This window comes from Toxoplasma gondii, chromosome VIIb, assembly GCF_000006565.2.
Source record: "Toxoplasma gondii ME49 chromosome VIIb, whole genome shotgun sequence".
NCBI classification, from domain to species: Eukaryota; Apicomplexa; class Conoidasida; order Eucoccidiorida; family Sarcocystidae; genus Toxoplasma; species Toxoplasma gondii.
Genome location: NC_031475.1, coordinates 1,737,263 through 1,762,667, shown reverse-complemented (window position 1 = coordinate 1,762,667; position 25,405 = coordinate 1,737,263). Strand labels below are relative to the sequence as shown.

General features: G+C 53.9%; 3 protein-coding genes across 3 annotated transcripts; 2 read left to right on the top strand and 1 right to left on the bottom strand.

The window, feature by feature from the left end:
• Window positions 1-148: 148 nt before the first annotated feature.
• Window positions 149-4,140, top strand: TGME49_261430 (hypothetical protein; the record flags this gene model as incomplete). The annotated part of the gene is made up of 2 exons (XM_018781259.1): window positions 149-1,406; window positions 2,180-4,140. 2 exons carry the CDS (start codon window positions 149-151, stop codon window positions 4,138-4,140), a joined length of 3,219 nt encoding a protein of 1,072 aa, XP_018637094.1.
• A 1,361-nt stretch (window positions 4,141-5,501) lies between these two features.
• On the bottom strand, window positions 5,502-13,240 carry TGME49_261440 (ARM repeats containing protein). The gene is made up of 10 exons (XM_002365236.1): window positions 11,788-13,240; window positions 11,107-11,185; window positions 10,428-10,513; window positions 9,983-10,082; window positions 9,425-9,498; window positions 9,086-9,140; window positions 8,751-8,876; window positions 8,274-8,340; window positions 7,852-7,999; window positions 5,502-6,454 (listed from the first exon to the last, which is right to left on the bottom strand). The coding sequence occupies exons 1-10, from the start codon at window positions 11,815-11,817 to the stop codon at window positions 6,395-6,397; spliced, it is 825 nt and encodes a 274-aa protein (XP_002365277.1). The 5' UTR covers window positions 11,818-13,240; the 3' UTR covers window positions 5,502-6,394.
• Window positions 13,241-16,109: 2,869 nt separating this feature from the next.
• TGME49_261450 (hypothetical protein) lies at window positions 16,110-23,224 on the top strand. The gene is made up of 8 exons (XM_002365237.1): window positions 16,110-17,174; window positions 17,853-18,026; window positions 18,544-19,095; window positions 19,674-19,840; window positions 20,270-20,536; window positions 20,932-21,062; window positions 21,566-22,612; window positions 23,112-23,224. Exons 1-8 carry the CDS (start codon window positions 16,277-16,279, stop codon window positions 23,209-23,211), a joined length of 3,336 nt encoding a protein of 1,111 aa, XP_002365278.1. The 5' UTR covers window positions 16,110-16,276; the 3' UTR covers window positions 23,212-23,224.
• The last annotated feature ends 2,181 nt before the right edge of the window (window positions 23,225-25,405 follow it).

Genomic DNA, 25,405 nt, shown 5'->3' with positions numbered 1-25,405 from the left:
CGATTTCGAAGAATATCTTCTGGACGTCAGTCGCAGGGAACTCTTTCTCGCAAGTCTGCGATTCGACCCGGTCTTCCGGTCTAAAGCTTGAAGCAGGCCTTTATAGACCAGATCGAAGTTCTGTTTCCTCTTCTTCCTGCGAGACACCATGACGTTGCTACGGTTCCGTTCAGGCCAGTCCCGATCAACAGCCCGTGGACATGGCTCCCACAAATCGTTCAAACGGTTTTCGTTTTTGCTGTCTGCCGTCAGTCGTTTACTTCGTCTCTTCTTCAAGTTCTTCTTCGTCGTTCATCCGCTCTTCTCGATTCTGTACTTTCTGCATCGGTCGCCGTCCTTTAGCCGCGAGCACCTGGCGAGCGTCGACGCGTTTCTCGGTTGTTCTCCCTCTGAACTTCTCCACTTTCTCTCTTCCTCTCTCTTCATCCTCTCCAACAATGCAGTCTCCTCTTTCTTCTCGCTCTCCCTCGACTTTGGGAGGTGTCTGGTTGCCGCCCTCCGGCTCCTGCTCGTGTGGGCGAACTTTCTCTGGCCCTACTGTCGCCCAGTCCTCCTCCATTTGTGGGAGCTGTATCTCGATCTCCCGCGCATGCAGCAACTCGGCCTGGCCGGTATCTTCGCCTCGCTGCTTCTCCTTCTCTTCCTTCACTTAAACGGAACGTTATCCCGCGGAGCCGCCGTGCTCCGCCGGACCGGCCGCCGCATCAGCTGTACGTACACCCGAGTGACGGCGCTCGTGGCGGCGTCCGCCCCGTTCGTTCTCGCGTGCTTGTTCTACTTAGGTTTTCTCCTCCTGCTCGGGTCGCGCGGCCGCGAACAACTGCAGACTCTTCAGCAGCTGCTGTGGTTGCCATTGGCCGTCGGCGGCACGGTCTCCTGTTTCTGGCGGTTCGTCGACTTGCCTCGCCTCCACCCAATTCTTCTCTTCTGCAGACCCCAGTCGCCGGTGTCTAGACACCTCGCGACGGCGGACCCAGAGACCCGCGACCGCTCTCCGCTCGCTGTCTCTTCCTCTGCAGGCGCTGCGGCGCCGCAACGCGCAGAGGGCTCGCAGCTGCGCGCCGGTGAACGTGCACTGCAGCAGGCGGAGAAGGCGAGTCTTCAGCGGGGAAATCCAAAGGCTCCCGCTGTCCAGACAGCTGTCGTCGCTCGGGAGAACTCCTGGGCGCCGTTCCAGCGCTGGACTTCGTGGGGATGGCCCGGCAGCAGTGAGTTGCCTCCGGTGGACCAAACTGCATGCACGCCAGAGTTGCCTGAGGAGACTGAGGAACGCGAGAGGGTTGTCGCCAGTGCAGAGATCGCGAGGCCGACTTTCTCGAGCCTGGCAGACGCGAAGGTGCATGCAGAGGAGACGCGAAATGCTTGGATGAGGATCACTTTCTGGCTGGAGGTCTGGGTCTTCATGAGTAAGTTGTGTGGGAGAGAAAAGAAGGGTGGACGTCGCCATTTTTCTGCGGCGAAAAGTAGGCTTGACAGTTTCTCTTGATGCATTTATTAGCATGGCAAAGTCGGCGTGGGTTCCGGTGAGTGGCGGCAGAGACGCACCTCTTCAGCAAGTCTGTGTCAGAGGCCAAATGCCGATGACACACACATACGAACGACGCAGGTTCACCGTAGAGAGGGGTCCTGGAATTCTTCACAGGAAGAACAGACATGCGGAACTGCTGTGACACAGTCTATAAAGGACAAGACCGTGCAACACAAAGAATCGATAATGTGCCAAGACGGTTTTCGAATCGTTTGTGAAGACGGTGAAAACGCGCGTTGTTCCGAGACGAGCGACTCTTTTGGCGCCGTGTCTGCTCTGTCTGGCTTCGAAGGCAGCTCTGTTTGTTTGCCAGCAAGCGCCTCTTGGCTTTTTTTGCTGGTGCCTTGAACGCAGCGGAGCGAACTCGCTGACGAAAACTCCAAAGGCGTTCTGCCGTCCTTGCCGGCCTCGCGTGCGTCGTGGTGTCTCGGGAGTCCAGAGGAACGGTTTCTTTGAACAGAGAGATTCCTTGTTTTCCGTCTGTTCCTTTCTTCTACGCACAAGTCGTGAACGTCTTTCTCTCTCGGGTCGGCGCGGTTGTCTCAGATATGATCGAGGCTCGCTGCTACTTGCTTGACATAAAGAGTGGACGCTGAGATCCTCGCCTCGACGTTTTGCTGTTTCCGTGTCTGTTTTTCTGTGCTTTCGCAGCCACTTGCAACTTCGTCGCCTGGTTGCCTCTGGTGAGGCGTTTGCCGTTTGTCGACACTCTGGCGCACCACGTTCTGTCGCTGTTCTTCATTTTGACGGTGATTTCTGGGGGGCCGACACAGGCGACGATCCACCGGGCTTCGTTCCGTGTGATTCGGAGTATCGCTGGGTTTCTCTCTGCTCTGTCTTCTCGTCTGTTCGGCGTCGCTCTCGTTCTCCCTTCCCAAGGAGACATGCGAGGCGGGGCCGGGATCTTCTACTTTCCTGAGGCGAGTGCCGTTCGCGTGCCTCCGCGCTCTGCCTCGCCTCGGAACTCTGTGCGCCGCAGTCTGCGGCAGGTCTTCTCGCTCTTCGTTCCGTTCGTCTCGGCGTCGAGCCTTTCTCTCGAGCACCCGGAGACGCTCGGCCCTTCATCCTCTTCTTCTGTAGAGGCCGCCGTCTCTCCTCTCGTCTCGTCGACGAAGAGTTATGCGGCGAACGCACTGTGTCGCGCGCTGGGCTTCAGCTCGGAGTCCTGGCTGTCCGGTCTCCTTTCGCTGGTGCTGCACCTGCCCCAGGTGCTCCTCGTCTTCCTCCCGGAGTTCGCGCTAACGCCCACGCTCGCGTACCTCCGAGCCGGCCGGCCGCTGTTCGGAGCTGTCGTTTCACTGAGTGCACCGGGACCCGCGGCGTTGCCGGAGCGACTGTACTGGTTGCTCTACTTCCTCGCGTCCTCAGCGGTCTCTGCGCTCCACGTCCTGCTATGCGAACACAATCTGCTGCGGTACATGCCCTTTCAATCGTGTTCGCTTCTCCTCGCGGTCGTCGCCATGCAAGCCGCCGTCAAGTTCCTCGCCAAGGGCGCCGAAGTTCGGATCCCCGAGAAGACCAGCGATGCGCAAGACCCGCAGGCTTCTCCGCCCACGCACTCGCCGCGCGTGTCTTCGCTCGCGCTGCAGACAGCAGCCAGGCACTCAGGCCGCGAGGGAAACGCCGACCGGCTGAACGCAACGGAGGACCGGGGGCGGCGTTGGACGACAGCGCTGTTGGCGCTCTTCGCCTCCTTCAGACGCAGCTGCCCGACAGGCGCCGAGGAAGACGACTCGGAAGCGTCAGGCGCAGGCGAGAGCATGAAAAACGAGCCGAATACCCCAGACGCGAGGTCGAGACACCAGAGTCCAGAGGCTCGGCCGAGCCGCTGCGAGAGTGTCGCGCTGTCTTCGGAAGCGAGAGCAAACAACTGCAACGGAGGAGACAGGGAGAGGTCTTTGTCTCGGACTGCGCGACGCGCGGCATCTCCCGCTTCTGCGGCGCACCCAGCTGGGCGCATCTTGGCATCTGGCGAAGACCGAGAAGACGAGAAGTCGCCGGAGAAGGAGAGAGGCGGCGAACCGAGTTCCGCGAGCGAGAGAGCAGCGTCTCAAGCTACGAGTGAACAAAGAGTGTCTGCGGCGGCGCCGGCAAAGCGGTGGGCTGACGAAGAGATCAGCGGGGACGAAGACGACGGCTTGGGTGTACAGACGGAGGAGAGAAGTCGAGAGAGCGAGGCAGGGAGGAACTCCAGAAGACTCGCGGGAGTTCCGAGACAGCCTGAACGTTGGGGTGTGAAGGCTGTGTGGCGGCCGCGGTCGGGAGAAGTGAATCGTTGTTCAGGCGAGAAAAGTTGCAGTCGAATCGGCCGAACCGATGCTCCTTCTGTCGAGAAGAAGGGCGCTGTGAAGCCTCAAGTGGAGGAGCGCCGGGGATTCGCCAAGCGGGGAGGAAAGACAGTTGACGGAAGGGAAAGGAAAGGTGCGACAAAGGGATGCAAGCAAAGCGAAGCGGTCGAGGAGACACCCAGTGCTCCCGAAAGGAGACAGGGGGACAGACGACAGGGCCCCGCGAAGCCGAAAGGAAGGCCGAGCGACAACACCCAAGTGGGACTGCGCGAGGACGCTCTGCAGGAGTGGAACCTCGTCGACGATGATTTGAGCGACGAGTGAAGCTCCAGAGTTTCGGTCCGCTGACGCCTGCGCCCTGGCGTGTGAGTGCAAGAGTGCAAGAGGAAACAAACGCAGACCGAGCGTTGGGGAGAAGGAAAGCGTTCAAAGAAAGAATCGAAAGCGGAGAGACACGGATGCAAAGATGGGTCTCCTCACCTCACAACGATTACAGAGGGGCTCCTTGAAAATGCGCTTTCGCCTCAACACAGAGAAGAGGCCGAACCGGTCTCCAAGGGGTCTCGGTGTTTCACGTAGTTCACAAGGGCGCGAAGGGAGCGATTCAAAAAACAAGAGGAAATTGACTTTGACGATGAATTTGGTCCCTTATAAAATAAGAATATATATATATATATATATATATACATGCTTAGATATATATATATATATATATATATATATGTATACATTTTCTCTCTCTACATGTAGACATGTATCTGTTTGTATATATCGTGCATCTATACAAATAGACAGGTATTCATGTCTGTATGTGTCTACGCATGCAAAGAGACACGTCTCGATCAGAGGCTGCTTTCTTTATGGAGAAGGGAGTGCATGCAAAAGGCGAAATGGAGTTCGTTCAAAGCGGCTTTGACTGCGGAAGAAGTGATATAAAGAACGCATGACGACAAAGGCAGTTGAGGTCGACCTGCGTAGGAACAGCGAGGCAGGCAGCTGCTGTGAAGGCGTAGATGTGCAGGGGGTGGATGCGAAGTCTTCGATGAAACATCGGGAAATTTGCACCGAATTCCTCTAAAGGAAATGCTCGGCGTGAAAGGATGTTCCACGCAGATCCGCAGAGTTTTTGAATCTTACGTGAACACACATTTCGGTGTCGACATGGTAAACAGGACCTCTTGCAAAGGGAGAAACAAATTTACAACATCAACTCTGTGTCGCTACGGGGCGGGTGTTTTCTTGCAAGAAGGACGCAGAGCTCCGCACTAAGTCAGCAATAAGATGATGACACACACCATTTTCAGCTATCTTAAGCAGTTCACTGGGGTGATGATGATGGGGTACAGCACCGTAAAAAGGTTCTGGTCTGTGTCGCATGGTTCCGTGGTCCTCCCGTGTAGCAAAACATATCGGGTGTTCTGGAAGAGGTCGGCGACGGCTTGCGAAGCACATGAGACATTCCAGGTATGCGTTCGGGAACTGAGGTCGCGTTGATAAGAACCGTAATGGAAGTTTCCAGGCGCATCGGGTGGCGCTTGAAGCGAGTGCAACGCAAGACAGGCGAATGTTGCTTTCCTAGGCCAAAAGAAACTGATGAGACTGCGGCAGGTGATCGGACGTGAGGGAGTCGTTCATTTGGTGTCGTCTCTCACGCTCATGTAGATGAGTACGTCTGCTGCGCTAGTTCGCATGCGGCTGCGAGTCGCGTAACAAGGAGGGTCCGAAAGAGACCATTGGTTGCCCCTTCTGTCGACGTTTGACGGCTGGTCCGTATTCGTTTTAGAAGACAACATTTTGGTTTTTGAGTTGGGTGTTTCGCACGAAAGACGCCCGTCCCGTCGGAACTTTACGTTTCCTCTGACTTCGTGTACACTGCATTGTTGGCATCACATCAGATGCCAGGTAGAGCACACACAAACAGCTGAACAGTTTTAACTCCAGATGCCGATCCTGCGCCAGAGTCTCCCCCCGCCCCATACAGGTGCAGTGCAAGCTCCAGTGCACCACCCACGCTGCCTCAAACACTGAACTCCCTGAAATATTCGCGTTTTCGTGCTCTGGCCTGTAACAAGCACGGAGGGCCGTTTTGAGGTTTCGCCACTCTCCCCTCTCTGCATGCAAGCACAAAACGATGGTCACCCCCATCGGGCTTCTCACCCTCTCAGACAAGCTGGCATGGGAGAACCGCACTTTCTACAGCCAGGAGAACTGCGCTGACGATGGACATGCGAACCATTTTTCGCTTTTCGTCCGCCAGAAAACGCTAAAAAGTCATGAACTTGACAGAACGGCAGACACGGCCCTGCACCACTCGTGAAGTGTCAGGTTCCAAAGTAACAGGAGCGCCGCCCCAGCTCTCTCTGCCTCATTGACAGCATCTGCTCGCGCTCTTTGTCAGGACACACCTGCCAAGAAACGGCACAACAAAAGCCTCACAAAGCCCAAGTGGAGAAGAGACTCCTGCAAAAACACTGCGCACAAACAGGCGCGAGACGGCGGCTCAAGTTACGTGACACCGCAGCTCGATTTAACGCGGACTGCGACGTCAAAAACTGGTCCGTTTCCTGTCTGTTCTTCGTCACTCCGACAGCCGGACCAAGAGGAGGTTCGCGGCGTCTGCGACGTCTTGGTCTTTGCACTGAGAACAACAAGTCAGAAACACCACAGAAAAAGACGGGGGGCGGGGTATGACAGGTTCCTTTCCACCTCTCTATGTAGGCAAGCAAACTTTTCACCGTTCCTCACATGTCGAAAATGCCTACGACACAGTGGCGCGGAGCCGACCCCCTCAACACACATGGTGTACCTCCCACACCGAAAACGCGATTTCACGAACGGGCTCGCGATTCCTGCCACAGTTTCCGCCTTGTTTTTGTCTTGCCATATCCGAAAACGCTCCTCGTGGATGGAATTCTCTAGCAGCCTCCTCGCAAAACAGACGTCCGTCTGCTTTCGTTCCCGTGAAGTTCCCGGACCCGTTCTCCACTCGAACGACTGAGAGGCATCCCCCCCCCCCTGAAGAAAACTTCTGTCGCGGCACCCATTACACCCTTGAGCTGTTGTTGACTCGAACTAGAAATTGGCTTCGACACTTCGGTGACTTTCTAGCCACAAAAACGTAGATTACGTCCCTTGGTCTCCAGTGGCCCCCTCGAAACCGTCTTCGTTTTGCACAGTTGACTGATCAGCTCCCGTTTCCTCTCCCGCAGCCGGTGTGCTGCTGCCTTTGCAAAGTAGGTTTTAATCTGCTATCGAACACCGTAGAAAGTTCTCCCTCAACTCTCCAACCGACTTCAACGTTTCCCGCTTCACTCCGGGATGAAGCGTGGCGACCAGAAAAGGCACCTCCGACCGCACACACATTCGCCAGGGCTTCTCAAAACGGAAGCCGCTGTTCCATAGGCAAAATCCGAAAGTTCTACGGGAAAAGCTGTCGTTCCTGACTACAGTTTCCTTGCGGTTCTCTCCACCCTTGCTCCCTACGCTTCACTAGAAGACCTTCGTTTAGAGTCGCACCCCCAAGAAAACTCGCAGCTGCATCGGCAATCACTCGTACTGGTCGTAATCATCTCTGAGACAGGATTATTTACGCGATTCGCTCCATGCATTGACGCAATCGTAATTCTTGTCTGGCATCAATCCGGTGACCGCCCAGTCTCAGGCTGCGTACTCTGCATTCCTCTGATTTCCGTTCTTCGGTGATCTTGAGCACGTACGCGGTTCAAACTTTTTCGAAGCCTTGCCGCAGACAGCGGCATTTCTTCAACTGAATCTGGAGCGGAACTCCTGTCTTCTGAAGCCCTGTTTCGGCTACGTTGTTGGTACGACCTAGGTCTGAATATAGAGGGGGGCTTGTTCACAGGGCCTCTATCCCTTCCGGCTCTACGTGCCTATCCCAAATCTGGCTCCTGTCGGAACACTGACTCATGCCACAGGAGTCCAAAACGGTGGACATCGTGGCTGAAATGGCTGCGAGTGAAGTGTAGCCTTGCATGCAACTGCGACTTCTTTTTTCGGTACATGACAGAGACTCACGTCTTGCAGCTTCTTCAATTTCGGGATGGCACCTGCAGCCTTGACAGCCTGGACGAACTCGGGGATTTCATCATTCTCGTCTCCAATCAAGTCCTCCAAGTGATAGATCGCCTCCAACTGCGTGTAGACATTCGTCGCCTCCGGGTTTCTGCAGAAAAAAACGTTGCCGTACGTATCGTGCTTCCAAACCGCTCTGCTTTTTCACTCTCTGGCACAGGCCTTAACAGCCACCCAGCCGCCTCCAGGGCGCTCTAAGGACTCGACTCTGGGCCTCTACGCGAGAAGATATTTGCACCTGATCCTGAAAAACGATACCCAGCTGCTGCGGTAACGCTCCACCAGTTCATTCGCTCGTTAGGAAAACCAGATGAACGCTCAAGTGTAGAAATGCTCTTTACGCTTTGTCTCCCCTTGCGACGTACATGTCAAGGAAGCGGACAAGTTGAGTCACGCCACCATTCTTCATGAATTCCCGTCGATATTTGACATCTGAAAAACCACAAAACAAAGCTGTCGACGAGCGAATAGCCCTAGCTCTTCTTTGCTAAGTTCCTAGTGCTCTGCGAAGATGCCCAGTATCCGAAAAATGACATTTTCGTGAGACTCCCTTGATCGTTTGATTCATTCCTTGAGAACGCGGCGTATCCAACGGGATACTAGGACGCAGTTCCACACCGCCTCAGGATGCACCCAAACCGTTTCTTAGCGCCTGCCACCACCACTACGAATGTATTCTTTTTTGTGGACCTTTTTCCTTCCGTCCAGCTCTGACTGTTGCGCTTGTCAATCTACCTACGAAGAATGAAGCAACTGTTCTGCTCCGAGTCTTGCGTGTTTCTTTTTCGAATTCGAAATGCGTAACTGGGGGAATAGGCTAGCGACGAATTCTGCCTGCTCACCGAGGACGTAAATGTTCCGAGCGGTTTGTGCACATGCAGCGCGCATGCCTTCGATGTCGCCTTTCATGCCCTGGATCAAGTATGGCAGGGCTCCCGCGTTGTACATGGCGATGCAGTTCTCAACATCTGTCACAGATGCAGAAAGAACTCGTCAAGAGGGCAACGAATGAGCAAAGCCAGCTCGACAAAAAAAGACACCTGACCAGGCCTGAGTGGAAAAAAGTAGACAGCAATCCTTGCCTCCTCAGGATGCCAGTGATCCCTTTCTCGAAGAAAAAACGTCGAAGGGAGCCCAGTCGGGTGTGTTATCAGACAGACCCCGATCCCGCGCTCACTGTCAACTGAGAGAAAGGAAAGCGCGACAACAGCTGCATGCTTCCGGTCCAGTTCCTGAGAAAGAAAAAGATACAAATGGAACACCGGCTGCGATTCGACCTGGAAAAGACGAGGCTGCCTTCGACTCCACTGCAGGGGCAGAGGAAAGGAACGCAAACGGAGAGCAATGTCCTCTCCAGAGGAGTCATCTCATTTGCAATCTTCTAGTTCCATTGAATTGCATGGACAGCCGAAAGCTTCTAAAACAAGAATTTCCGTGTCAAAAGCTTTCATGGCATGCGCCTGGAAGCCACCGTACAGGTTCTTTGCATCTGCAATTTCCTGTATGTCGACCGTACCTTGGAGGCAAGCAATTTGACGAGCGCTTCAATACCTCCTGCTTCTCGGATTTCGTCTTTCATATGCGGTTCCTCTGAGAATACACATCAGATGAAGGCACAATAACAGCGTCAACTCTACGCATGTGCTAGAATCACCTGTTATCTGATAGGTATTGCATGCCCTGAGTACGTGAGAAAGAGAAAGGTTAACTGATACGGTGGTCGTTAGGCTCTCGAAACACCAACGTTCGTCAAGAAAAGCGACACTGGGGGTATTCCTCATCGCTTACGACCTACGCGTACTACACGGACTGGTCTTACAACTTCTTTTACCATCACGAGAATGACTACTCAGACGACCCTGTGTTTATTCCTGAAAGAGAATACTTTATTCAAAACCCACTGCCACAAAACCACCGAACAGGGTCACCAGGAAGCCTTTCTCCACACGTTGACAAGCTACTCCTTGTTCTCTCGAAGGGATGCGTTTCTCTTCCACAAGCTGCGTGACTCAGATTTCACTCTTGCTTTGACATGCCGCCACAACACCCAGCCGAACCGCAGGTGGTTTCTTACGCTCGCGGGAAGAGAAGATCGCCAGCTGCGTCGCAGCAAGGGCTCCGATGGTTTCTGGGTCTGCTGCCCACGGGTGCATGCGCTCCTCCAGCTTCTCGATCTGAGCACGGCAAAGTGAATTCCACTTGGCACTCTCCAAAGACTGTTTCCACTACAAAAAAGGCTACAGCGGAATACACATTACTCCCCCTGACGCTCTCCATTTCCCGTGTCGGGTTGCTCCGGTCTGCCGGGCATGCAGCCACCAAGAAATCACCATTTTCTCAATCCCTAGACGCGTTCCCTGCCAGCTTTGAACTGAGAATCCAAGAGCTGCCGACAGAAAGGAAGCTGCCTCAGCCACGACACAAACGCGGATGTTCCTGCTCACTCTTTCCTCGTGTTCTGTAACTACGCGACAGGTCGACTGAAACAGTGACTCTGAGTTGGAGTTCTGTGAATTTACCTCGCATGTGGAGCTGCAAAGTCTGACGAACTCCGCAATATCGTTGTTGTCGTACGCCCGATCGAACCGCACTACATCGTCGCCAACTGCGCGTAGAAAGAGGTACATGGCTCGGTTAAATAAAAGTCAAAAGAAAATCACAGTGAAAGTACAGCGTTACGCTTTAGGCCACAGCCACACAACTGCCACTGAAGACCCTGAAAGATCCCCGTCCTCACTCAGCTTCGCCAGGTAAAAAAATGCCAGTGAAACCATTCGAGTCTCCGCACCTCCAACCACGACAGCCGATCACGGAAGAAATTCCTTCCTTTTAAAAACGAAAACAGGAAGTATGTCTCCCAAAACGCTTCGCGGCAAGCGTCCTGAGAGACGAAGAGGACATGCAGACACTTGTGACCCAGTTAATCACGGGAGAAACTGGTCAGTGTGCAGTCAGGAAGGTAACCACACCCTTACTGAAAAGGCGCACGGGAGCACCGGCAAGAATGTGACTGAAAAGTATCCAATTATAAATAGATCGTCACCACATCCATCATCGTAAAAAAGAGACATGCCTTTCTGACACGCATATTGGCCATTCGCGTCGAACGATCTGGAGCAACGCAAGTCTTGTCCGACAGATGAATTTTTCCTCACATCACAGATTTGCGTAGATCTGCCTACATTCCTGTGTCCCTACCTGCTCCGAAAGACAGCATATGACGGAAGGACCCGCGGTTCCCATACTCGTTTTCCTGTGCCTTTCGTTTGTACGCGTTCTGATGAAGCGAAGGCAGAGACCCAAACGATTTGAGGGACAGCAGTGTGAACACAAAAGGCCATCGAATATGACGATATGGTCCGCAGTGTAACGATGACGGTACAAGCTCACAGGAAGAAGACTGTCAAAGTTAGTAGTATATGATATTTCTACAGCTTGTACACAAATGGTGGGTCTTCTCCACGTGCTCCACACAAAGCCGATATGGACCCCATTGATGTGGACAGGGTTGACATCCACCGTGTTAGCTACGGGAAGCACCAACTTTCTTGCGGGCCAGACTTCAACAGCTGAAGTGTCAACGAGCCGGCGCTGCATTTAGAGGGTCTTGAAACTCCCAGCTGGGGATTGGCTATTCTTCTGTCAACCGAAATTTGTAAAAGTCTAGGGTAGCACCGCTCGTCGGCGTCAGTCAGTTGCTGATCAGCGATTCACTCGTGTCATTCCTGAGATGTGCGTGTACGCTCCTGCCGTGATCCTAACGATCTTTGGAAGGGAAGAAACAAAATTACGACCGTTAAGGACTGTCGCTGCTCGCAGTCGTCACTCTGTTGCTTCGAAGGCGCCCCCTGGACCCTCTGGGTTCTTCAAAACACTTACGTCACGGCCTGCGCAGCATTGGTTCCCCATCTTCTCTGTGTGTTTGATGCGTTGTGAGAAGTGCGGCGGGCAATATGAACCAGGCAAATTGGCCGAAGCTCCCTCTGGATCACCGTCCCTGTCCAAACGCGCTGTCGGGGCCCCTGCTCTGTCGGAAGTGAGACCGAGCTGGAGCCTCCTGGAAGTTGTGCGTTTCTAAAAAACTGGAACGACGACTGCACGCATTTGCGGTGCCTGTAATGCAGCGACCCCCAGAAGAGAAGATCGAAGGAGGAAGGCAGAAAAGGGTCGGGAAGATTGGGTCGGCCAAGTGGACGACGAAGTGAAAAACAAGAGCCTCGCTACGACTTGAGTGGGATGCTCCAAGCCGCAGACCGGTAGCTAGAGACCACGACGGCAGAAAAAATCTGCTCAGAGCCTAAAGACGCTTTGAAAACAAACTGCACACCGTGGAAAGCTACACACACTGGGTCACGCGGCAAAGGGAGGCGGCGTGGCTGGCAACAGGGCAGGATTCAGGCTGGCGAGTTCCCGGGTCCTACGCGGGAGGTTCGGAGCACAGAACACGAAGTAGAGACCGACGCAGAGACGCTGTCAGGTTCAGAGCAACAGAACGGCACTACAGAGACTGGCTTGCTGGCGATACATGTGTCTCTCCCGCTCGCGAGGCAGCTGCGACGAGTAGAGATGTTGGAAGGAACGGGACGGGTTTGACCTAGCTGGTCAGCTGGCCACGTTCAGCGCAGACACACACCGAGGAGGGAAAGGGAGAAAACCACGGGAAATTGACTGAAAGAGGGAAGGAGGGCTGTGTTTGAAAAGCGAGACGTTTCAGAGAGAGCCGAAATACAAGAATCCCCAGCCTGAGATCCCTCCTTCGCGGGAGGAAGAACGCGTTAACAAGTGCTTGACTTCGAGAGACGAGGCAAAGTGCGACGAGGAAAAACTCAAGAACGATTCACATGCTACTCCGTTCAACTCAATTCATCGCACCAGGAAAATGTTTACGGAGACAAACTGAAGTTCCTTCACAAGCTTTCTGCGGTGATCTCGCGAAAGAAGTTTCACCCTCGGCAAGACCCGGCGCTCTCCACCGAGGCAGCCACAGAAAATGCGCGGACCCTGCGCTCTCAACAACCGTTGCAGTGGCAGCCGAGTATCGCAGCCAAGTCTGTGGCGTGGCTCCTCGCTTGTGCAGTTTGAGAACAAAGTTTCGGTCGTGCACGAAAGATGAATCTCGTACACGTTTGCAGGAAACCAGCCGCATCTGACACGATCGATTTCGATGGTGCAATTGTTTCTCGCGGGTTCAACAGTCCCCGCGGGACGTCGATGATGGCGCTCGATGGCCGCGCACGTGACCGATGAGGTCCGGGCAAGAACGCTACACCAGGAACGGGAAACTTTTAAAGGATTGCGCCGACAAAGACCCAAAGTGAAATCATGGGACAGACACCTACACTTGCAGAGAGTCTGGCGAAGAGAGGGCTGTGACTGGCGCGCACGCAAGTCGATCGTGGAAGCACGTCGCAAAACATGCTGCCACACAGGAGTCATGCCGCGGTATGCAGACCTCTGGGCAATTGTAAGTGCTCTTTGCCCCTGCAGGGTCACGGCGCGCAGCCCACAACAAGAGAGGCACAAGCAGCAGGTGACTTTTGCACATCTCGGTCGTTGCTCGCATATGGTAGCAAAAATTGCGTGGCGAGTCGAAACACGATGCTGCACAGTGTGTGGGAAACGGGCACGTAAGTGCACTTCTTCCCGCTGATACGTACGATGTGAGTCCATCCTGCCTCCTCGAAGCTAAGCGTGTGCACTGTTTTTTCACGAACGCAGGGAAAAATGACTGGGAGGGGGGACGCGGGCGCCGTCGGACCCTGATGTGCTGGAACCGGAAATCTTTTGTGGCGTCCAGTCGTGTCAGGTCAGGGACACACGCCCATCATCACGTATTGATGCAGTGGGTGTCTCGTTAAGAAACCAACGGCGCAGGTAGCCTGGTAGGCGTTACGTAGTTGGTAGTGACCTTAACAGCAAAGCTTCCGTCACATCGACATGGTCCGCGTTCAACGCCGAAAACATGCAGGTCCCAGACGAGCAACAGTCTCATCATAGCAAGCCGCTTACGGTTGTTGGCATGGATCAGGACCAAGATCCGGCACAGAGTAATATCGCTCCGACTCACCACTCAAGATCTGACTTAGTACCGCTAAAACTGGCGGTGTATAAACACCCAGAGAATGCACTGCAACGGTGACTTTCAGATGCGAGGCTCTGTGCAGATTTCTACAGAGTTCGAATCCAGTAATCCGAAACGATGTTGGTCCATGAATAAAGAGCATGCCGACGGCAGAGATAACAGTACGTCGCGCCACTCAAAAGTTCATTTACGTGCTGCGGCCAAAGATTTAACGGCTGGTCTACCTACGGGTTGGAACAAAAGGCACATGGCGTCTCAATCGCAGAAGAGATGTAGTGCCACGTGTGCTAGTGGAGGCTGGAAACGCCTGCTGTCACAATTACGTTTCTGTGCTGTCCGAACTACTCAACATGGAAGCTGACGATTGCTTTTAATGTTAACTAACTACAGACCATGGGAGCGGGTAATATAAGATGTAACTCCGTTCATGGAAATCAAAGGAAGGGAGATGCTTCTACAAACGTCCCGCACATCTCGGGCTGCCAGAAGTGGCCTACCGGAATAACATGACAGGCCTTCAGCGACGACACTTTCCGCAGGAACGACTGTTCCTGACGGACCTGCTCTGCCAAACCACCCCAGAGGGTCCCCCACAATCCACAACAACACCATGAACTATCAATTTCCAACGCTACAGATTGGTCCATATCCAGCACATTCTAGGTGTGGTCCGTTCCTCGGTGTGTGAAGATGGATCCTCCGCCATGGAAATAGAAGTCCTTTGTGTTTGTTTCCCGCTGGCGAAATCATCCACCTATAATGGCAGAGCTAAAATCACCAAATTAAGACGTGATCAAGGTACCACCATATCGTATATTTTGTTCACCGCTACGCGACAGCATATCAGCCCCCCATCAGGCGACCGACTCTTTCATGAAAGGCCACGAGTGCGCACGGAACTCGAACAAGATGGTTGCCTTTCGAAAAAACCATATTCTGAGATTCATCAGCTGATTAATTCAGTATGTTACGAGCATGCGCGACACGTTCGCTTGGGCGGCCCTGTCGAAATCAAAATTCCTGTCGTCAACACAGACCCCCCGCCGCTAGAGCAGACCACAAGGTGATCCTCAAAGCAAATAGACGTCTATCCGTTGCTTCTGCATGATCCCTTTTTCTATAGGGGCTGTGTACGCAATACAGACGATCAATTTCGAACCCCCGGGCTGCTAGGGGTTGTTGCTTCCGCGCCTGTACGGTGCCTGGATTGTCCTGCCTGCAAAGACCACGAAAACACTCGATATGTTGGAACCTTCACCACTCTGCCTGGCTTTCAAAGCTTCTACACCTTCGAAATGTGGTTTAGGAACCTTCACCTATGACTTTTAGTAAACATCAGGGCGGGTACCTAAACCCCGACTTGCCGTAGAGGGGCGGTTCTCTGCAATGGTACAGGAAAATCGGGGGCCTGTTGACGTTTTTCACGAAATTTGTATACCAGTGTGAACCGTGCAAGTTTTCTGTGTTGTGTTGGGCGAAAAAGGCCTCTCCACACCGAACTTAACGCGGTATGAAGTTCCCGAATTTGTGCCGGGACAGCTGCTATTCTGTAAGGACTGGAAATTACCCCCGGGTCGACGGGGTAGTGAAGACAGGCAGAAGGCCATGCGCAAGTTTCGGGCAACACACCGGGTGAAGGAGAGCTTAGCACGATTGCCGCCGTTCGACACGACAGGCAAGAGCGGCGCGTCTTGCATCGTTTTGGTCTCAAAGAGATTTCAAGGGGAAAGCGCTTACTCTTTACAAGTCGCAGTTCGCTTTTTCCGTCTGGACCTCCTCGAGTTTTCACGCAAAAAATCCCTTTCTGCTCTCGAAGCGAGGAGGCTCCACAGGGGAGGTTTTCCCTCTTGCATGTGATCGGACTGTGGGCGCAGCGAAGATAGGTTCTCCTGCTCCTCTTTAGTGTTCTGGTTGCCCTCACTTTTTTCCGTCCGCGAACAGACTTTGTCAACTTTGTACCAGGTTCTCTCGCAGTTCTGCCCTTCGTGGAGACACTCGGGGCTGAAACCTGCGCAAAAAAGCTACGCGTGTCAACACCTGTTCGACGTACCGCCGGACGGCGACTGCGCGCAAAGGCAAGCAGGGATTCTTTGTTGGATCACTCCATTTCTTCATAAGTTTGTATCTCGGTCTTTTCCTGTCACCTTTTTCTCGCCTTCGCTTGCGCCCGGAGCAAAGCGTCGCGCGTGGACGTTTTCTGTCGAGACTCTCGCGCGCGCTGCAGCCCCGTTGCTGTTCGTCTGTCGTGACGCCCCGATCTCTCGCTTCTCCCCTCCCTCAGTCCCGATGGCGTCTTCCTCGGTATCTAAATCGAAGAGAAAATCTTCGAAGAGGGACAAATCCCCCTCGTCTTCTCGGTCGCTCTCGAACGATTCGCGCGCTTCCAGCCGCTCTGCGTCGTCCCGCTCCGTGTCCCGAAGTCGGTCGACCTCTCGCTCCCGCTCGTCGCGATCTTCGCGCTCTTCGTCCTCCTCGCGCTCTTCGCGATCGTCACGCTCTTCGCGCTCGCTTTCTTCCCGGTCGCGCTCTGCCTCTCACTCTGCTTCCTCGAGGTCCTCTCGCTCCGCCTCCCGTTCCTCCCGCTCCACCTCCCGTTCCTCCCGCTCCGCCTCCCGTTCCTCCCGCTCCGCCTCTTCGAGTTCCTCCCGCTCTTCCTACTCGCGATCCTCGTCTTCAGGCTCCTCTCGTTCACGATCCCGCAGGGTCCGGTCCAAGAGCAAAGCCGCGGCCGACGGACCTTCGGGTGCAAGTGCAGCGCGGCCGGAGCCGCTGCCCGTGGCGGCGCCATCGGAGGCGCCTGAGGCGAGTGACTCGGAGGCGTCTGAGAGTTCCGAGAGTCGGTCCCGGTCTCCCTCGAAGGAAAAGCTGAGTGCAAGCGATGAGTTCTGGGCGAAACAGGCGGCAGCATGGGTGAACTTCAAGAGTGCCGCCGGCCAGCAGCCTCCTGTTGCCCCCCAGGTCCCTACCACCCTGCCTTTCCCTCTCTTTGGGGCGCGGCCCTGTCAGGAATCGAACGGACGATTTCCATTGAATCCCCCTCCACCTCCCCGTACCAATATCCCTCCTCCAACGATTCTCAGCTTCATGCCGGGTGTCTCTCTCCCGAACGCCTCACCCAACACTGGGGGAGGTCCAGCGCCCCCACCTCCCGCGCCTCCGAAGGAAACCGGCTTCGACTGCGCGCGTAAGAGCGAGCCTGTAAACTGCCAGTTCCCTCTAAAAACGCCTTTTGTTATTGAATGAATCGTCCAGAAAAGCACCTTCCAGTAAAGGAAGTCGCCGATACACATGCACCGATGCGTAGATGGCTTCGTGCGAATGCGGATATCTTCAGAAATGTAGGAGGGAGTGTGTGAAGTGCAGAGCCAGATTTACGAGAAAAACGAGCGCAGCGGAGAACAGACCTGCGGGAGTCTGCTACCCTACGTGGTGCATACGCCTCTGCTGTACAGACACGAGGTTGCAAACTTGGATCCGTGAACTGCGCGAGAGAGTGATCGGCGCGCTACGCAGATGCCTCGAGATTTCAGAACAGATCTTTGAGTTACGCATACAGAACCTAATGGTTCTCGAGCCTCGGAGACTGCGTTTCCTCGTGGAGAACCGAGTTCCAAACCCTCGACGGAGAGCGCCACCGAAGCTTCCTCTTACATTGTGCACACTAGGAACTCGCATCTGAGAAATCCCTTTTTCTCGCCTTTTCCAGGTTGCTCTTGCAGATATGAGCTCGCAAACAAATCAACAGCTATGCTTGCATGCACAAGATGTGAACCGTTTTACGGAGCCAGGGGCGCTTTCCGCCTCGAGCTCGGCGCGCTTCATCTCGCATTTCCAACGCTCTGTCTGCCTTCTTTGCGATCAGCGTCGAAAGACGTAGTTGAGGAAGATTCCTCGGAGAAGCCTGCAGGCGCGTCTCCCTCCGCGGCGGGCATTCCACAGTGGCTCCGCGACGCCGTTCGAGAGGCAGGGAAGAAGGCCGACTCTGGCCGAGACAGAGGCGAACAAGGCGAAGACGAGGAAGACAAAGACAACGCAGGTGAGAGCTTTTTTCTCACATGGGGAGTTTCTGCTACGAGGTGGACTACTTGTTTCAATGTTGGGGGATGTCTATATCGGATCCAAGTCCCGACACCGCCTTCATAGAGAATCCGTTGGACATATCGACAAACCACGATCTCACCCGTCAGAGTCTCTCCGTTTCGGCTCTGTTTGTCCACTGCATGTCTTCTTTCCTCTCGGGATCGTGTAGAATTCTCAAGTGAAGTTTTCTTTTCTCTGGCTCTCAGCTATTCGGAGCCGTTTCGTCTTTTTCCGAATGCTCGTCGTAGCCTCTGAGTGTTTTTCTGGGAGTTCCGCTCGCGTGATGCATTTCTGGAGAAAACGCTTCTGGATAATACAGCAGTTCCAGTTGATGGCGTCGGCCTGATCTCTGCATGCGTGATTCCGGCTCTGCGTGCATCTGTGTATCCAAGTGATCCACAGTTGGCGAGGGAGGACTCTGTCTTTCCGATGGAAACGCGCCTCCTTTCTTTCCTGAACTGTCTTCTCCCCAGGCGACTTACTGACTCCTTCGGCGCCGTCCGAAGCGGGGGATTCGCCGAGAGTGTCGAGCGAAGCTGCTGCGGCTCCCTCGACGGGTGTCTCCGAAATGTCTCCTTCCACGGGCGCAGGGGGGGCAGCCTCTGGAGTTGCGAGTGCGAACTTGCCTCCTATGGAGGTGCAAGTGAAGCAGGCAGTGACCGAGATCCTTTCTGCAGTGACAGACGACGTACTCCGCGAGGTCGCGCGCGAGGCCATCAGCAACTACCGCAGAAAGCAGAGAATCACGGGGAAGACGTCGATTGGCTTGAAGCTCCACGTCGGTTCCGCGAGTCTCTTCGAAGGCGCAGGTCTCAAAGAGGGAAACGAGCTGGACGAGAAGCGCCTGTCGGAGAAGAAGGACTTGAAGGTTTCCGGAGACGACGCAGCGAAGGAGAAGAAGTCCCGAGGAAAAACCGACAAACGAAGTGGGAAACGCGAGAAAGAAGACAGTGCAGACGAACCCGCGGCGAACGACAGCGACACCGTGGAGGAAGACGACGACCACAGACTCTTCACTCTTGAATGTAAGTTTTTCAAAAAGAAAGTGTGGATGGAGTGGAGAGCGAGAGCACGGGAAAACCTCGTGGAAGATGCTGGGATGGATCATCTGTCAAGAGGAGTGCGACTTCTATATATTGTGGCGAAGAGAGTCTCTTCTTCGAAAGACACACACACACACACAGAGACGTAGCACGAAGACAGCTCTCTTGACCTCCACGGTCGGAGCGACCCGTGGGCTTGTCTTCTCTTTTTTAAGGCCTGTATTTTAGGTTGCCGTAAAATTGAATCCAGGGTACAGCTTCTTTAACGTGATGCCAGTCGGTCTTCTACGTCGGTGCGTCACTCAAATACGCTTGGTTCGAAGCGAAAATGGGTCGGCGTAGATCGCGGACGATGGAAAGAGACCTGCGTCCCCGTTTCTGGACGAGGACCATTCTCCCGAGGACGGTCAGAATTGGTGCTCTCTTGCTGTCGAGCTTCATGTAGCTGTTTCCACACTCGCACTTGCAGGTGTTTCTCCGGTCTCTGCGTTTTTTCTTCCGGTTTTTAGTGTTTTTTGCCTTTTTTTCACGAAGAGTTTTTTTCTTTCCTCTGGGCGCAGCTGTCTCCGGGCCTTACCGACCACCCGCAATTGCTACGCAGCCGCCGGCGGGTCTCTTCCACGTATTCATTTACGAGAACGGACGCGAAATTGGACGCGTTCCCTTCGACGCCTCGCACCTCGTTTGGGGAAGCAATGGAAAGCAGGCCAACGTTCGCGACCGCCATGTAAGACATCCGTTTTCTCAAAGATCTCCGAAACAAGTGTGTGTGTGCCTGTGAACCAGAACGCGTGTCTCTTCCCTTTTTTGAAAGTCCACGAAGCAAGCGACGCGTCTCCTCGATTTCCAACCTCCATCGCCTCTGCTCTTGTATCTGTATACCCCGGCGGACGCATGCATGGAGAGGTGTACGCATGCATGGAGAGATTTACGCATGCATGGAGAGGTTTACGCATGCATGGAGAGGTTTACGCATGCATGCGCTTTTTGTGTACGTGGCGCCTCTCCTTCACAGCTGCATGTGGGGACTTCTCTGTGTGTTTCCTCACCCCCGGCGTCACGAACTCGCTCTTGCGTAGCTGGTTATGCTCGACATGTCCTCCTGTGCGACCGAGCTGATGCCTTCTGTCCTCGCGTTTCCTTCGGCGCTGTTCAGTCTTCGGTCGCAGGGCAGCACTGCAGCGTCTTCTTCGCAGTCAAGCAACTGCACCAGCAGGGCGGATGCTTCTTCTTCTGTCCGCTGGCGGATGCGCTGTTGATTCCCAACGCGAAGGTCCCTTTTCTGCAGTCCGAGAAGAGTGCGAAACGCTTCAAGGGCAAAAGTCAGAAGAAGTCGGAAGACTTCTCACACTGGAAACCTGCGGAGGGCGACGGCGTTCGTGTGAAGGCCGGCGACGAGCGTGTAGCTCTGATGGACCATCGAGTAGGTTTTGTTCTTGAGAGACTTCAGGAAGCGCGGGGATCGACGCATGCAGAGGCGAGTTCGACATAGCTGTTCGGCGAAAAGAGACCAGTAGCTTTCGCGTACGGCTTTGCACCTGTTGAGGAACTGAGTGAACGTTCGCGACGTCTTGTCTGCAAACGTCATTCTCGACTCTCGCGAGTTCAGCCGCTGCTGCTGGGACGATGCAGCGCGTTGTGGGCGCGGCACCAGGAGCGAGGCTCTTTTTTCGAAAGGACTTGATGGAAAACCTGAGGTTCGCGTCGACGCGCGCACAGCACTTGAGTGTGAAGAAGATCCATGCAGAGGCGCTGCAGGCCATTGAGAAAGTCACTGGTCGTCCACGGATTTACTCTTGCCTGTCTGCTTTCCCACAGAGCTGCTTCATGCTCGGAGACTCTCCTCGGCTCTACTTCATCGATGTCACGGACTTGCCTGAGAAGCTGAAGAAAGCAGGAGAAGGGGGAAGGAGAAAGGTGGAGCGTGATCGAAGTCGCAGCAGGCGCAGGTATGCGTTCGGGGGAAGCCGCCAGCCTCAAAATTCCTCTTCTTGAACAGTCCGAGAGATCAGTCTTGTGGCCGTCGTCCGCCATGCGGCGCGAGGTGCTCTGTCTTTTCTGCCGAGATTGTCTCCTGCGACGGGTGGGGTGTCTGCTCGTTTTTGGCTCTTTGCATGAGTGATCGGTTGCAATGACGTCAACGGACCTCGCCAAAGCTCCAGACTTGTGGCTACGTGAGCGCGCGACTGCGCGACTCCACTTCCATCTGTTCGGAGAAGCACACGTCACTTTTTTTCGTGACTTTCAGGAAACGCTTTGTCGAATCCGAGGAATCGCGGCTTGTGCGACGAGAAACATGTAGATGTTCGTTCTCTCCGCTTCTCACTTTTCCACGTCAGACCTCGCATTTGTGTGAGATGTCAGGAGACACCTCGGAGTTGATCTGCCTTTTGCAGTCTTTCGCTCGCTCATCCCATATACTGAGTAGAACAGCTTCTGCCCACGCTTGCAGGTCTCGGAGTCGCGGCCGCCGTTCTGTTCGCCGCTCTTCACGGAGCTCGAGTGCGAGTGGGCGGTCGTCGCCAAGCGTCTCTTCGGCGAGTCCCGCAGGCGCGCCTTCTGTCTCCTCAAGAGGAGACAGTTACCGTCGTGGAAGCAGCGACAGCCGCTCTCCGAGTCGAAGCAGAAACGCCGAACGGCCCCGGCGCCGGAGCGCGTCTGCCTCTTCCTACTCTCCCCATTCAAGTGGAAGCAGCAGAAGTGAAAGAAGCAGAAGTGGAGGAAAAAGCAGAAGTGGAAGAGGAAGCAGAAGCTCTTCGGCTTTGGGCGGGAGAAAGGGAGAAGACGCGCGTTCGGCGTCGAGTCGCGAAGCGACAGCTGGGGAAGCCGCGGCGGGGAGAGAAGCTGTGAACAATCTGCAGACTCTGCGGCGCGGCAGTGGAAAGAAAACGAGGTCTCACGAGCGAGGAGAAAGTGCAGACTCCGACAAGAGCTCTGGAAGAAACGCGTCGAGTCGGGAGCAGTCTGTACACTCGAGCCGAGGGTCGCGCAGCGGATCCGAGAGAAGCGACAGCTTCAGCTCCAGGAGGTCCGCGAAGAGCAGCGGAGGAGGTAGCGGAGGCTCCAGCGTGCAGACCGAGAATCCGGGCAGAGACAGAAGTTCTCGACGCGCCTCTGTGACGAGCAACTCGAGTTCAGGAAGCGGAAGAAGCTCGCCGGAAAGAGAAGAGAAAGACAGAGAACAGAGAGAAGAGAGAGACAGCAGCCAGAGCGCTGTGCTGCGACGCGAGTTGGAGAAGAGAAAGATCGGCGGCGAGTCCGCGAGAAAGAGGCGCAGAGACAAGGAAGAAGAGAAGGAAGACAGGAAACACCGGAAAACTGAGCGTGGCGAGAAGGAGAAGAGTCGAAAGGACGAAGGAAAGAAGCACGGGTCGAACGAAGTGGAGAAAAAGAAAGAAAAAGACGAGAAGAAACCCAGCAAGAAGGAAGAGAAAAAAGCGTCGCATGCAGAATCATCAAGAAAGAAGAAAGCTGGTGGAAAGGATGACAAAAAACACAAGTAAGAAATCACAAACCGTCAGTCAGCTGTCATCGATGCACCATCCGAGTCGAAGGATTCTTTGCAGACGATGTAGTCTCGTGAAACCTTTCACTGCATGTAAAAAATACGGTTCGCTTCTACCTCTCTCCGCATATTTGCTGTTCGAGATCTGTAGTTGCATTCATCTGTGTCTGTCCACCTTGCTATTTCTCTACATATACGTCTATTCGGCGATTTGCCTATTTCTTTCTTGATCCAGCTGTGTCTACTATGTCTACTGTCTATGTCTATCTATTTATCTATTTTTCTCTCTATATCTTTGCTTATGTATCTCTTTTCATATATATATATATATATCTAAATACGTCTGAAAGGGAGGACCGTGTGCGAGAGACCGAGTTGTGGCTTTTTCCATCGTGGAGCGGCTCGAAAGAGGTGGAAATCCTTCTCGCGTTTGCCTTTTGTCTGCTTTTCCAGCCTTCCACCGGATGCGCTTGTAGTGTCTGTGTCTGTGCAGGACCAAGACGCACGACAAAGAGAAGCGGAGCAGCGAGAAGGAGAAGAAGGCTTCGAAGAAAGAGAGCCCAAATGAAGACAAGAAAAAGTCGCGCCGGTGAACTTTCTCCTCCAGGAGAAGAAAAACAGATGACTGTCCTTCTGCCGTCAAAGCTGCTCGCTAAAAATGCCTCGAGTCTGGCTCTTTGTCAACCTACAGAATTCACAAAAACTCCAGTGTCTCCTATCGGTCGGCAGACAGCTGAGTCTACTCTGTGTCTCTCTCTCGTGACTTATTAGGCTTGCAGATTTTCCACTTTCTTCAATTTCCTGGATCTGTTTGGGCACCAGAGCGCACTGTGTGTGTCGGTCTCGTCGCGGCTTGTGGACCGTTGTCACCCTCTGAGAAACTTCATGCGCGCGGGAGGCTGTCAGCGAGCTCGGCGAACGCCAGAACGCGCCTCCATGTTTCGTCTTGGTGGTGCAGCCGGAGCAAGGCCTCGCGGCTGGGACTGACCGTATCGTGCGTTTTTCGGAGACTTTTTCATCATGCTCGCCGTCTCCCGAGATCAGCTTTCTGTCATGCCTTCGTTTATGGAGTTGGACCTTCTCCACAGTTTTTCTCAAAAGAAGTTTCAGCTTTGGGTCGAGGTGCATGGGCTTCGTGACTACGACAGTGTCGCGTTGTTTTTGTGGGAGTCAAGACGTAAAAAGCTCCCTGCAGCAAATCGGAGCCTGGGCGCTGCGACCGCGTGGTGTCGTGACGCCTGATGCGTTTTCGCAAATACAAGAAAAAAGGAAAAGAAAACTTCCCGTTTCTCCATTCGTCGCCCGCTTCGCTTGTCTCGGTGACCGTGTGTCTGTGCGTGAACTTGTTTCCTTGTTCCAGACGGTTTCTCCGCATCCGCAATTGTCAGTTTCTTCCCGTACCTTCGTGCTCCGTGGACAGTGCATGCGCACCACTCCTCCACCTTCGTGGAAGAAGCGAAGTCGGAGGCCTCTGAGAAAAGAAAGTTGCTGAGATTCTGCGTCCTGATGCTCTCACGAATCTTGGAGAGGAAAAAGAACGGCGCAGTGCGTTCTTTAGCTTCAGAGTTTCAACAAGGTCCTAAAGCCTTGACTTGTTTGCGTGCTGTAGTGAAAACTCGCCGTGGAAATGAACTGAGGTAATCAGGGTCTCCTTGTGACGCCTAGCGCAAGTTGCTGCTCTTTAGTCACATTCGTCAGAATCTCGCTTTCCATGTCAACATCCCTTTTCTTTGAGTCACGGTTTTCTGCGGAACGGACGACCCGCGAACACGAGGGCAGGAATACGAAAAATCGAGTAGATCTAAGGCTTCCTGGCGGCGAAACGAGGACTCTAGGCTCTTGAAGTATTTCCACAGAACTTCTGTCTCGTCACACTCGCGCGTCCGTCGTACAGTGAGAGTGGCTCTGCACAGCAGTCGTCTAGAACTGGGTCGTCTGCACCGGAGGACAGAGACCTGTAGATGGAGACTTCGATGTGTAGACAAAAGAGTCTCTAACTTCTCGTCAACGCGATCACTGAAACTCGAGAACTTGGCAACACAAGTTCCAGGACGAGCGAGAGAAAAAAATCTCGCGAATTCGCATGGTAGGAAATTTGGAAGATGCACGCGGAATTCTCAAAGTTCAGGATGGTGGAAACTCGAAACTTTACTGTTCAAGGGAATGAATTCGAATCCTGAGTCTCACCCGCCGAAAACGGATCTGCCTCTTCACCGAAAAAAGACTTCGAATATACTTTTACATACATATAGCAATATATATATATATATATATATGTATGTATATTGTGTGTATGTATACATGTATCTATCTACGTTTGTATTTGTGTTTTATTCCCGCTGTAGATTTTCTGTCTCTTCGTTGTCTTTTGCGTTTCTCTGACAAGTTAAATTCCAAATGTGAGGATAGCTGCAGACGTCTTCGTGCAGGATTCCGTGGCAACAAAGGACGCAGCCAGGGTCTTCTTCAAGACTGCATCTTCCTGTGAGTTTGTCCCCGACTTTTTGCTGGTGTCCTTGTGACGGATTCGCTTGTCTCGGTGTCTTGGAAGCTGCGGTTCAGATGTTTTCTTTTCCGCGGTCGCTCGAGAAGAAACGGTGTTTTTGGCCGCTGCCCTCGAGACGGCACACATGCCATTGCCAGCTTGCGCCCGATGAAAGCTTGGGGAAAAGTACCTTTGCAGAAGAAAGACCTCTCCACAAGAAAGATGGCTGCATGCGAAGAGTAGAGAGAAGAGCAGAAACACAAACAAGCCTCTGCTTTCCAGCTTTTTCCCGGCAACCGGAC